Genomic DNA, 13,260 nt, shown 5'->3' with positions numbered 1-13,260 from the left:
ATGCCTCCTCTGGGGGTCAGAGGAGGAGAGGGGGCCTGAGGTGATGTTGGGATGGGGAATCTAGGGCTGGCAGATGTGTGAGCAGAGAGGTGCAAATTACTGTCTTTGGGGAGTGTCGGGGAGTAGAGAGTGGGGGTGGAACAAGGGAGAAAGGGTGGCAGAGCCTCCAAGTGAGACTGGAGGGGGATGGGGTGTCTGAGGGTGACTGGGTGGGATGGGGGTTGGGAGCATCGAGAAGGCAGGCTGTGTCCCTGGTGGGTGGCTTTAAACAATATTTTTTTCCATGATTTTGAGGGAATCAAACCTCAAGATGATCTGAGATTTGAAGAAATAACACACTGTCCCCACTCATAAAAGAAGGTGCTTAAAGCTGTGTTCAGAGTGAGGAGGGGCAGAAGGAGACTGAGTCAGCCCTCGGTCTGACAAAGGCAGAGTCACGACAGGGACAGAAGAGCAGGCATTGCTCTCTGGCCACCCTGCTGTTTGCTGTTCCTTCTTCCCCGCCAAGGGGAAGGGTCTTCAGTTAAGAACAAGGGCACAGGTGGGGAGCTCACAGGAGGGCTAGGAGTGGAAGAAAACTGTCCCACCGCAGAGGCTGGAGTCAGCAGATAGAGGTGGGATGTCCTTTTGGAGTCCTGAGAGGTTTGTTGGTTCACGAGTTCAATATTTATTGAGCACCATGGACCTGGTACTGTTCCAGTGCTGGGGTGGAGCAGTGGACAAAACAAAGTCCCGAGCTCATGGAACTTACATTCAACCAGGAGTAAAGAATAAACAAATTAATGTATGGTCAGTGGCAGTCAATGCTGGGAGTTGCAATAAAGATAAGGAGATAGTGATCGAATTAAGTGGGTCTTGGGAGAGGGCTGACATTTTAGGGAGAGTAGTCAGGGAAGACCTCTCTAATGAGGTGAGCAGAGAGATGAATGAATGCGGCAGGCAGCTGGAGGGAATAAAGTGTTCTAGACAGAAAGAGCAGCCAATGAAGAGGCCTGAAGTGGGAGCAGGCTTGATGTATTCAAGTAAAAGAAAGGAGGCCTCTGGGCTGGAGGCAGACCAGGGGTCCAGATGAGGTCAGGGGTGGGGGCAGGGAGGCAGCACCTTGTGGCTGTGGCCATGGGGAAGACTTTGGACTTGATGCTAAGTGTTGGGGGAAGCCACTGATTTACAGACTTACCTCACAAGAGCTGCTGGTATTTGATTTTACCCAAAGGGGTAAAAGGTAAATTCTGAAAAGAAGAGAACAATTTGACATCCGTGCATGGCAAGTTCCAGAACAGGTTTCTAGTTGTGTGACTGTGACCATTTAGGAAAAGATGAAGCTGTGATCCTTGAACACCAGCCAAACTCCCTCTCCCCTCCGCCATTGTAATTGGATGGCCCCAGACAATTTATCTTGATCCAGCAAAGCATTTGGCATTTGTCCTTATAAACAAGACAGAAATGTGAGCTGGATGATAGAGACTCAGATTTAAAACTGAACAATTTTGATAAAGCTGAAGGAGATCTCTATGGGGGTGTCCCAAAGCTCCATCCTTCGGCTGCCTGTTGTTGTCATGAGTCCCTTGAATGGAGGCAGCGAAGCTGCTCTTCACCCTGCAGATGGCTCTGGGCTGAGAGGCAGCTCCAATACAATGGGTGATGAAGCAGATTCAAGGCAGCCTTGACAGATTGTAAAGTTGGGTTGAAACCAACAAGATGAAATTCACCAGGAATGAGTGCTAAATCCTGCGTTGAGGTTGTGAAAAAATTGGTTACATAAGACTGGGAAATCTGAATAGATGGAAATTTATGAGAAAGAAAGAAAGAGAAAAGGAGGGAGAGGGAATGAGAGAGAGAGGAAGGAAGGGAGGGAGGGAGGGAGAGAGGGAGGGAGAAAAAGAGGGAGGGAGAGAAAATGAGAGAGAGGAAGGAAGGAAGGAAGGAAAGGAGGGAGGGAGGAAGGAAAGGAAGAAAGAAGGAAAAAGAAAGAGAAAGAAAGAAAGAAAGAAAGAAGGAAAGAAAGAAAGAAACAGGTGGTTTTGTTCACAAGCTCATAACAATGTGTCCTTATGTCAGGAGACCCAACCAGGACCTAACCAGGAGAAAAGCCTGACCTCTGGGGGACGGAGTTCCATGCCCTAAGTATCCAGTCCCATACAGGGCACCATATTGTGAGAAAGAGGTGACAAGCCAGAGAGAACCAGGAGAGGGATAACCAGATTAGATGAGGGTTTGACCACCCAGAAGTTGAATGATGAGGACAACCAGAAACTGGAAAGAGAGCGCTTGGCTGGGGCCCGGGCAGGGTTCCAGTGTGGGATTCAAACGTGGGGTTCTAAGCATTATGTTTGCCCAGCAATGGATCTACTATTACCTGGGTGGTGGTGAGCCCCCACCTCACGCTGGGCCAACAATAGCACCATTTATTGTGCCCTTGCTCCAGTCAAGCACATGCTAGACCCTTTCCGTCATTATCTCTTTTAATTGGTACAAAAACCCCACGAGGTAGAGATTACTACAACTCTCATTTTAAAGGAAGGCTGTGGAGCAGAAGGTTAAGTAACTAGCTTATGGCTCAAGAAGAGGCAGAAGGGCTTCCCTGGTGGCGCAGTGGTTGAGAATCTGCCTGCTAATGCAGGGGACACGGGTTTGAGCCCTGGTCTGGGAAGATCCCACGTGCCGCGAGCAAGTAGGCCCGTGAGCCACAATTACTGAGCCTGCGCGTCTGGAGCCTGTGCTCCGCAACAAGAGAGGCCGCGATAGTGAGAGGCCCGCGCACTGCGATGAAGAGTGGCCCCCACTTGCCACAACTAGAGAAAGCCCTCGCACAGAAACGAAGACCCACCCAACACAGCCATAAATAAATAAATAAATACTTTAAAAAAAAAAAAAAAAGAAGAGGCAGAAGCTAGACGAGAACCCAGACTGGGTGATTCCCAAGGGGGCTGCGCCCTACCTCCCCAACACTGAGCAGGTGTTTGTGCGGAGAGAACTGGGCAGTTCTTACAGTTTGGGGAGACACTTAAGACCAACTCTTTGTGTTGTAAGCAACAGTCATTCTCCCTCTCAAAATTCTGCAACAAATTTCCGGGGCTCAGGAACTCTGAGAACCCCTGTGATTGGACCCTATTCGCTACACTCCCTAGCAGCTGGGGATCTGGGCGCGCGGCGGGGGCTGCGGGGTGGGCTGTGGGCCGCGAGGGGGCGGCGCCCGGAGGCCCGCGTGGTGGGGCGCCGCCTGCAGGGGGCGCTGGCGGCGGCTCCTGGCGGAGACAATCGCACTGAGCGGCCGCCGCAGCCAGAGCTGGAGCCCGAGCGGGAGCCCGAGCTGCGCGGCGCGGCGCAGAGCTGGGGCTGAGCGGGGCCGGCCGAGCGGGGCCGGGCGGGAGCCATGGGCCGTTAGGGCCGGGCCGAGCCCCGCGATGCCGCCGCCGAGTGGCCCCAGCGTCCTCGCGCGGCTGCTGCCGCTGCTGGGGCTGCTGCTCGGCGGCGCCTCCCGAGCTCCCGGCAAGTCGCCGCCGGAGTCCCCCAGCCCGCAGGGTGAGTGTCGGCCGGGAGGGGCAGTGATCGCGGGCCTGCGCCCCCCACCCCCGCGATCGGGCCCCCGCCCGCCAGCCCCCTCTTCGCGGCTCTCGTGAATTGGGGGGTGTTCTATTCCCTGGATTTGGGTGGGGGGAGCTAGGCGACCTGGGGTCCTCGCTTACGGGCGAGAGGAGGGAGGGAGAGGGAGACCGCCGGGCGGGGATCTCGGGGAGGCACAATGGGGAGGGCGGGGGTCCCCAGGCTCCGCGCCGTCGCCCCCTCCCGCCTTGTTTTTCTCCCTCCTGGTCCGCGAGGCGCTGCTGCCTGAGCCATTGTCTATCGAACACACCCGCCCAGGGGCGGGCTGGGGCGGGCGCCCGCTCTGCAGCCCCCAGCGGGTTCCTCGCTCCCGACCCGGCTGGGTGGGGGCCCAGGCAGCGGCTGCCACCCTGGGCCCGGACGGGGGCTGGGCGCCTAGAGCTGGGTTTGAAGGGGGGAGGGGAGAGGGGGAGTGGGTGAGGCGGTGGGCGGATTGGCTGCTCGAATGGGGTTCTTCGCCCCGGAGTCTGACAGCCCCCAGACGGCCCCCCAGGTTCAGAATTTGGGGTGCACCAAAGAAACGCTGATGGGCCCATGACGGAGGAGGGGCTGCAGTCGGGGGGCTGTCTGGAAAAAGAGGTACGTTGTGATTCCCAGCTCAAGGCGCATGGCAGGGCTGTGGTGGCGGAGCCATGCTGAGCTGGCTAACTGGCCGTGGACAGTGCCGGCTGGGAGGGCAGGTGCCTGGGTCCCCGGCCAGCAGGCCTCCAGCCACGCCTGTCCCCAGCCCCCCCACCCAGGTCACCCCCTCCTCATCTCACCTCTCCATCGCAGGGGAGGAGACCCTCCCAGCGCCTCACGGGCCCAGGTGGGTGTGTGAGGTGGGAGCGGGGCCGGCTCCTGCAGCGGGAGAGGTGGGAGAGCTGGACCGTGAGTCCCGACCGATGCCTGGGTTCTCAGGGGCCTCCACCCACTCCAGCCCGCGCCCGCCTCCCTGCCCCTGGCCACACACCCCAGCCCCTGTTCTCCCCACTCCTGCCTCTTAGCCCCATCCCTGCCTGAAATGGTGCTCTCCACTCTTCGCCTTTCCACCAAGGAGCTGACAGGAAAAGCAAGGGGGGGGGGGGGTTGGATGAGGGAAGTGGGGTCCGGATGAAGGGAGGGGGTCGGATTTCCTCCTGGAATGAGGCAGGGCTGAAGCCTGGACAGGCGGATCCTGTATGGAATGTCAGGCTTTGAGGAATGGGGAAGGATCTCCTCGGCTTCAGTCTTCCCTGCTCTCTGCAGGAGAGGAGGCTTTGATGGGTAGGAAGGGGCCCTGTTTTTTCAGGAAACCTCTCCCTCAAGACCTGCACCTCAGGGGAGGTGGCCCAGGGAATTGGCTGGAATAGAGCCAGGAGAGGGGGTTCTCATAGGCCACTAGCTGGGGGCACAAGTTGAGGGGAAAGGGGAAGGGGGAAGGGCACCTGCCCACCCCCTCCCCAGCTTGGCACTGATGCCTCCTCAGGCCTCACCTGCCCACCCCTGTGTTATTCCCTAAGCCCCTTCCCCTTTTCTAATGCTCTGGCCCTTGAACCCAAGGCATTCCTTCAAATGACCATATTCCAGACTCCTGGGTCCCCTCTTCCCAGCTGCTCTATCCAGTTGCTCCTAGCCTGGGGTAGGAGTGGGGAGTCGGCAGGCCCCTCTAGCTTCTCAAAATTCCTGCTGGGTGGCCGGGAGGTGGGGGGGGGGCGGTGCGGGGAGGCTGCCAGTTCCCGGGAGAACCAGAAAGCAGGAAAGGTTCGAGCGTGTGCAGCCACCCGCCCAGTTGGGCTCTGGCCTGGGAAGCCAGAGGGAGGTGGGCTCAGGCGAACAGCTGGATGGGATGCCAAGGGCAGGCGTGGTGCTGGCCCTGGGGCTGGTTGAAAGCCTGAGACAAGACACCTGTCGCTGTTGAATGTCAGGCTCCACCCGTGAGGCCCCGTGACCTCCACATGCCCTGCTGCCCTCGGCTCCGGGGTCTTCCTTCTGTACCTGGCCTCTCCTAGGTTTGTGTCCAGCACCCAGCCCACTCCCCACCTCCCTCCTGGGCCCCACACTGAGGCCTCTGTACCTTTCCAGGCATGACACCCACTCCCATTATTGGCAGCAAGGTAGGGGTGAGTCACGTTCTTGAGGAGGGGCTGTGCTGAGTGGGAAGAGGTAGATGGTGCTGTGGATCAGAGAGGCTGCCTGCAGAGTCCATGAGAACAACTCAGGTTCTGGTCCCTCCCTTGTCATCCCATCTGAGCTCGGGACACCTGCAGGCCATCCTGGCCAGACCATCTTGAGGCCAGGGGTAGGGGCGGCTGGAAAGAAAGACTTGGACTTCCCTTCCCAGCCTCCTCCGCACTGGTTACCCTAGGGCCTGGGTCGGCCCCCCCAGATCTCCTTCCCCTTGCCAGGGCCCCAGCTCCCTGCCCATCTCCTGGGAGGAATGAGGGCGTTGCCATGGTGACTGACTGTAGCTGACCAGCTGGGAGGGGGCTGGCAGTCCATGTGAGGGGGAGGGGTCAGGAGGTACTTGTTTGGCCTTAGGGGTTGGGTGAGTCCCTAAATCTGAAGGGAAACAGGCTTGTGCAAAGGATTCTGGGCAGAGGATGAATGATGGGAATGGCCAACCTGCTGGTGTCCCCTTCTCAGTTTTTTCTTGAGAACCCAAACTCTGACCCAATCCCCCTTCCTACCTTCCAAATGGCTGAACCTTGACCGCTCTCCTCTCCACTTGCAGATCCCTGGTTCTCCGGTTATTCATCCTTTCTCAGCCCTCCTTCCCTCTCCTCTCTCTGACACCAGCCCCATAGGGTCCAGTGGTTAAGAATTTGGGTCTAGAGACAGACTCCCAGGTTTGGATCCCAGATCTCCCACTTTACTGTAGTGCAAGTATCTAAACTCTTTGAGCCTCAGTTTCCATATCTATAAAATGGGCTAAGACATCGAGTCTAATACATCACTGACTGTAAGATACACCATTATTTATTTCATGTGCCAGTAAAAGAGGAAAAAAATGCTGCCGATTATGATTATGACATTATCGATCATAGGTGTAGCCTGAGTCCAGAAGTGTTAAAATGTCAAAATGTGCATGTGTCAGACTTGATGAAATATGCTAATAGTACCACGTACCTCACAGGCTGATGTGAGGTTTAAATGAGGTCTCTATAAATGCTGGCTCTTATAATACCTTGTCTAGCCTGGGTCCCAAAGCCACGCCCAACCCACAGCCCCCTCCTCTGATCTCGAGGCTCCCCCCAGTTCTCTCATGCCCCCTCCCTCCTCCTCACTCCCCTCACCCCATCTTGCCCACAGAGATTCTGATCAAGGTGCAGGTGTACGTGAGCGGGGAGCTTGTGCCCTTGGCCCGGGCCTCAGTGGATGTATTTGGGAACCGGATGCTGCTGGCCGCCAGCACCACGGACTCGGAGGGCGTGGCCACACTGCCCCTCAGCTACCGCTTGGGCACCTGGGTGCTGGTCACTGCTGCCCGCCCTGGCTTCCTCACCAACTCTGTGCCCTGGCGTGTTGACAAGCTGCCCTGTGAGTGCAGGGGCAGCTGGAGGGGGTGGGGAGCAGCTGACCCCATCAGTCCTTTCCCAAAATAGTCTTGGGGGCGGAGAGGGCAGGCTTTCCAGCAGCTGCTGCCTGGGCTGGGGTATGCAGAGGGAGCTGAGGGAGGATGAAGTCACTGGGATTCAGATGGTGGGAGTGCCAGCCTAGGGGAGGGGGGGCTTTCTCTGGAGCTGACAGGCCATCCCTCCTGCAGTGTACGCGTCAGTCAGCCTCTACCTGCTGCCCGAGCGGCCAGCCACCCTCATCCTCTATGAGGACCTGGTGCACATCCTTTTGGGCTCTCCTGGTAAGACTCCCCGCTCTCCTGGTAAGATTCCCCGCTCTCCACTCCCCCACCCCTCCACCCACACCAGCTCCTCTTCCCTCTCCCTGACTGGGTATAGAGAACTTCGCCTGCCACATGTTAGCTGGGGGCCCTTGGGCAAATCACTTAACCTCTCTGAGCCTTAGTTTGTTCATCTGTAAGATGTGAACAACTGATAGTATCTACATCGTCAAATTTAGGTAAGGATTAAATATCATCAAGCATGTGAAAAACTTCATAGAAGGTGGTCAATAAATGTTTATTGTTACTGGGGCTTCTCGTGGTTTCTATTCTCCCTCTACTCCTACCATTAGAATTCCCATTTCCTGCCACCTTATCTTCAGTGGATCCACACGTATTTCTCGTGCACCTACTGGGTGCCTGGCTATGTCAGAAGCCAGGGTCATTCCACAGGCATAGAACACCTATCAAGTGCAAGGCCTGGAGTAATCCCACAGTGGCCCTTGTCCACCCACCAGGCTTTCGGTCTCACCCAACCAATACTTCCTGCAGCACCTGTGCTGTGCCAGGCATTGTCTCCGGTGCTGGGGACTAATGGTAAGGAAGAGCAGACCAGCTCCCCACATGGTGGAGTTCCCCGACGATTAGGAAGACAGACAGAGCATTGCAAACGCTGAGATAATTACAGATCAGGCAGGGCAGGGGACTGGAGGGCAGCTGCTTTCAATACTGAGAGGACCCTCACGTGGGAGAATAGCAGCGTGAGAGGATTTGGCGAAGGGAGCTGTGGGACGCGGGGGCTCGGGAGTTGAAGGGGGAGCAAAGGCACCTTCGCTGGAGAGGAATCAAGAGGCAGGGGCAGAAGGGGACCGTGAGGGTGCAGGGGATGCTCTGGTCTGGCTATGCAGGATGGGGGCATGGTGTAGACTGGTTGACGAAGCCAAGCAGAGGGTAAATTCCATCTGGCTAGTACTAGGGAGCCACCGTGGGTTCTGGAGGGAGAGCCTTGCCTCCCCAATTTATATTCTTATCTTGAGCCCTTGTCCCCAATTACTGTTCTGGTTTGCTCCTCTCCCTCTCTCTGATCCTGAACCAGAGGCTTCTAAGATGTCTTCGGAGGTTTCTAAAATGCCAAACGAACCCTAGCTTAAGCCCTCCCACGGCTCCCACTGCTTTTGGTAGAAAGCCTAGACTCTTTCACAAAGCTGGCAGCGCCCTCCAGGGCCTGGCGCAGTCACCTGCAGTGCCCCGACCAGCAAGCCGCCTCGTGTCCCTGGGCCTTTCTCCTGTCAGTCCTCCTGGAAGTCCCTTTCCACTTTCTTTCCTGGCTGAGTCTTACTCACACTGCAGGGCTCCACAGGGCGTTCCCAAGCTGGGCAGGCCAAGCTCCCCTTGCACCCTGCTATTTTACCAGCGAGGCAGGATGGAACGGTGGGTGAGAGGAGGGGCCCTGGCACCAGACTGCCTGGGCTTCAATCAGGCTCCAGTGACTTTGGGCAAGTTACTGAACTTCTCCCGCCTCCATTTCTGCATCTATAAAATGGGGCTGATAATAAAGGCACCTACCTCAGGGGCTGTTGTGCTAATTTCAGGGGTTAATATAAGTAACCTGCTTAGAACAGTGCCAGCATATCTTAAAGCTTAATAAATGTTAGCTATTACCATATTATATTGGAATACTGTTTATACATCCCCTCTGCTCCAAGACAGACAGACAGATAGACATACACACACACACACACCCTAAGTTGTCAAATGCAGTAGCCACATGTGGCTATTTACATTTGAATAAATTAAAAATTCATTAAACTTTTTAGAATTAAAAATAAATGCAGTTCCCCAGTCACACTAGCTACGTGTCAAGTGCTTAACAGCCCTGTGTGTCTAGTGGGTACTGTTACAGGCAGCAGGACACAGAACATTTCCATCCACAGCAGGAACTTCTAATGGGTACTGTGAACAGTGACGCACTAGACTGTGAACTTGAAGGCAGAGAATTGTAAATTGCATTTTATTCCTCTTTGTATCCTCAGCACCTAACACAGTTCCTGCCACACAGTAGGCAATAATAATTGTTTGAGGACCTGAACCTCGTCATTTTATAAATTAATATGGAAAGAGTGTTTCTGAGAGAGCAAGTAACTTGCTCGGGGGCCACACAGCCAGGACCAGAAGATTACAGGTCCATGTCCCTTCTAGGTTATCATTCTAAGCCTGCCCAGTTTTCTCCCCAAGTCACCACCCTTCTTGGCCTTCCCAAGTGGCCTGACCCATTGGCTCCCCTTCTCTTTAGATACTTGCTTTCTGCTCTGGTCCCTGGGGACCCTTGTCCCCGGCCAGGCCACTGCAGCCCCTCTTTCCATCCAGGTGCCCGCTCCCAGCCCTGGGTGCAGTTCCAGCGCCGGGCTGCCCGCCTACCTGTCAGCTCTACCTACAGCCAGCTCTGGGCCTCGCTCACACCTGCCAGCACCCAGCATGAAATGTGGGCTTTCCCTGCCTTCCTGGGCACGGAGGCCTCCAGCTCAGGTATGCTGGGTGCCAGCCAAGGAAGGGATGTTCCCCCCACCAGGATTTAGCCCTCATTCCTTGTGTCCCCTTCCTGCAGGCAATGGCTCCTGGCTGGAGCTGATGCCCGTGGCTGCTGTGAGCGTGCACCTGCTGGCAGGTAATGGGACAGAGGTGCCGCTCTCAGGCCCCATTCACCTGTCCCTGCCTGTGCCCTCGGAGCCTCGTGCCCTCACCGTGGGCACCAGCATTCCGGCCTGGAGGTTTGACCCCAAGAGTGGTGAGTACCTCAAGGGGGTGCAGGTGCTAGAGTTTGGGGAAAGAAAGTGGGACTTAAGTTGGGGGGACACTGAGTTTGATGAAACCCTTGCCTCTCCCAGGGCTGTGGGTACGCAATGGCACTGGTGTGATCCGGAAGGAAGGCCGGCAGCTCTACTGGACCTTCATCTCCCCTCAGCTGGGGTACTGGGCGGCTGCCATGGCCTCCCCCACGGCTGGTGAGAGTGGGGAGACAGCAGGGACTGGGGGTGGTAGAAAGGGAGGCTGGGAGAGTGGACTCCTTCTGAACGGCAGGAGGGACATCCACACCTGGGAATGCTAAGCTCTTGCCCCGCACAGGGCTGGTCACCATCACATCGGGCATCCAGGACATCGGCACCTACCACACCATCTTCCTGCTCACCATCCTGGCAGCCCTGGCCCTGCTGGTGCTCATTCTGCTGTGTCTGCTCATCTACTACTGCCGGTGAGTGCCCCGCATCCCCTCCGACCGCTTCCCAATCCCCCAGCCTCCTCTCGTCCCAGGCACTGACTGCGGCCAGCTCCACGCCTGGTCTTGTGCTGAGTGCTCGAGGTCCCAAAGATGCATAAAACACAACTTCCATTCTCCAGGCGCTGACAGGAAAGCACTGCATATGCACACGCAAAGACCAAAAGACTGGGGGGAGAAGAGGCAGGAGCTGCAGGCCAGGCCCCTCCAGGGACACTCTGTAGCTGCTCCTACCACCCAGCCCTCACTTTCAGGGGTCCTCAGGCCACACATGCCCCTGGTGGGCTTAGGTGCTCCTCCCCGGCTCTCACTGCACCTGCTACGTCCCAAGGAGTGCAGTTTACGCCGAGGGAGGCCCAAATGGGCACAGCTGCTGGCTGCTCCCCCCACAGACTCTCAAGCTCTTTCTGCAAACCTCTCCCAGGACCCATCTGGGCTCCCCAACCTCTCTCCTGAGTCCCAGGCACTGTCCCCACCCCTCCAACTATATCCATCCCCCATCTTCCAACTGCGGGTTTAGGGAGCTGCTCTGGCCTCCACCCTTTCCTGACGGTCCCGCTCTGCCCCGTCTCCAGGAGGCGCTGCCTGAAGCCGAGGCAACAGCACCGCAAGCTGCAGCTCTCCGGGCCCTGTGACGGTAACAAACGAGACCAGGCCACCTCTATGTCCCAGCTGCACCTCATCTGTGGGGGACCCCTGGAGCCAGCCCCGTCGGGGGACCCCGAGGCCCCGCCTCCAGGCCCCCTCCACTCGGCCTTCTCCAGCTCCCGTGACTTGGCCGCCTCCCGGGACGACTTCTTCCGTGCCAAGCCGCGCTCCGCCGGCCGCCCAGCCGCCGAGCCTGCGGGTGCCCGCGGGGGCGAGGGCGCCACGCTCAAGGGCGCCCGCTCCGTCGAGGGTCCCGGCGCGCTGGAGCCAGGCCTGGAGGAGTACCGGCGGGGGCCCCCGGGGACCGCGGCCTTCCTGCAGGAGCCGCCCTCGCCGCCACCGCCCTTCGAGCACTACCTGGGCCACAAGGGGGCGGCCGAGAGCAAGACCCCCGACTTCCTGCTGTCTCAGTCGGTGGACCAGCTGGCGCGGCCGCCGTCGCTCAGCCAGGCGGGGCAGCTCATCTTCTGCGGCTCCATCGACCACCTTAAGGACAGCGTCTACCGCAACGTCATGCCCACCCTGGTGATCCCCGCGCACTACGTGCGCCTCGGCGGCGAGGCGGGCGCAACGGGGACGGGCGACGAGCCGGCCCCGCCCGAGGGCGCGGACCCCGGCCCGGCGCGCCCTTTTCCCCAGCCCGACCCCCAGCGCCCGCTGATGCCAGGCCACTCGGGCGCGGGGGGCGAGGGCGGCGGGGGTGGCAGCGGCGAGGGCTGGGGGAGTGGGCGCTCGGCACCGGTCAGCGGCTCGGTCACCATCCCGGTGCTGTTCAACGAGTCGACCATGGCGCAGCTCAACGGGGAGCTGCAGGCGCTGACCGAGAAGAAGCTGCTCGAACTGGGCGTGAAGCCTCACCCGCGCGCCTGGTTCGTGTCCCTCGACGGGCGCTCCAACTCGCAAGTGCGCCACTCCTACATCGACCTGCAGGCGGGCGGCGGCGGCCGCAGCACCGATGCCAGCCTGGACTCGGGCGTCGACGTGCACGAGGCGCGGCCGCCGCACCGGCGGCCCCTGCGGGAGGAGCGGGAGCGCACCCCTGCTGCCGCCCCGCCGCCGCCGCCGCCGCCGCCGCCGCCGCCCGCGCCCCCGCGCCTGGCGCTCAGCGAGGACACGGAGCCGAGCAGCAGCGAGAGCCGCACGGGCCTCTGCTCCCCGGAGGACAACTCGCTGACACCGCTGCTGGACGAGGTGGCGGCGCCCGAGGGCCGCGCGGCCACGGTACCCCGGGGGCGGGGCCGCAGCCGCGGGGACAGTTCCCGCAGCAGCGCCAGCGAGTTGCGGCGCGACTCGCTCACCAGCCCGGAGGACGAGCTGGGGGCGGAAGTGGGCGACGAGGCGGGCGACAAGAAGAGCCCGTGGCAGCGGCGGGAGGAGCGGCCGCTCATGGTGTTCAACGTCAAGTAACACCCGGCCTGGCGCCACCTCCGGGCCGGCCCCCGCCCCCTCCGCTCGGGCCCGCCCCCAGGGTGCGTGCTGCGGGGGCCCTCGCCCTTAGCCCCCAGCCCAGGCCTGGAAAGATGCCCGGGGGCCTGCGGAGCTGTCCGGTGGTATGTGCTGGGTAATGTCTCGGGAGAGACCCGTGTCTGCCTCCGAGAGGGAGGTGGGAGGGGTCCAGACCCCCGATGGGAGGTGCTGGGGAGGAGGGCTGGTTGGGGGGGAAGCAGTGCCTGTATAAACGTGGCTGTACATAGAAAGCTCTATCGTGGGAAAGCAGGAGGGGCACCTGGGCCTCAGCTGCTAGTGTGAGGGCTGGGAAGGGAGGGGCGTTCTAGTGGACCCCTGGGAGGGGAGGGGGTGCTGCTTGCCGACTAGCCCACCTCTGGGCTACGATGTCACAGGGCTGGAGGCTGGGGCGGCTCTGGGGACTAGGGGATAATGTGATGGGATCGCTGTGGGCAACAGCAAATATAAAACTGGTGAGATAAATTTCTGTGTG

At 59.1% G+C, this 13,260-nt stretch overlaps 1 protein-coding gene across 3 annotated transcripts; it reads left to right on the top strand.

Annotated features, from left to right (window-relative positions):
- Positions 1–3,241: 3,241 nt before the first annotated feature.
- FAM171A2 (family with sequence similarity 171 member A2) lies at positions 3,242–13,250 on the top strand. Of its 3 annotated transcripts, none has more exons than XM_082442612.1 (8): positions 3,242–3,522; positions 6,874–7,101; positions 7,328–7,441; positions 9,767–9,925; positions 10,005–10,184; positions 10,285–10,401; positions 10,523–10,649; positions 11,249–13,250. In XM_082442612.1, the coding sequence occupies exons 1-8, from the start codon at positions 3,405–3,407 to the stop codon at positions 12,726–12,728; spliced, it is 2,523 nt and encodes an 840-aa protein (XP_082298738.1). In that variant the 5' UTR covers positions 3,242–3,404; the 3' UTR covers positions 12,729–13,250. The 3 variants fall into 3 exon arrangements, with proteins under 3 accessions (XP_082298738.1, XP_082298736.1, XP_082298737.1); XM_082442610.1 differs by having other exon boundaries at positions 3,246–3,522; positions 7,328–7,420; XM_082442611.1 differs by lacking the exon at positions 3,242–3,522 and adding an exon at positions 4,035–4,182.
- Positions 13,251–13,260: the final 10 nt, after the last annotated feature.

Source organism: Balaenoptera physalus (assembly GCF_965194825.1).
Source record: "Balaenoptera physalus genome assembly, chromosome: 20".
NCBI classification, from domain to species: domain Eukaryota; kingdom Metazoa; phylum Chordata; class Mammalia; order Artiodactyla; family Balaenopteridae; genus Balaenoptera; species Balaenoptera physalus.
The sequence above is the reverse complement of the archived record's forward strand: the minus strand, read 5'-3'. Positions and strand labels throughout refer to the sequence as shown.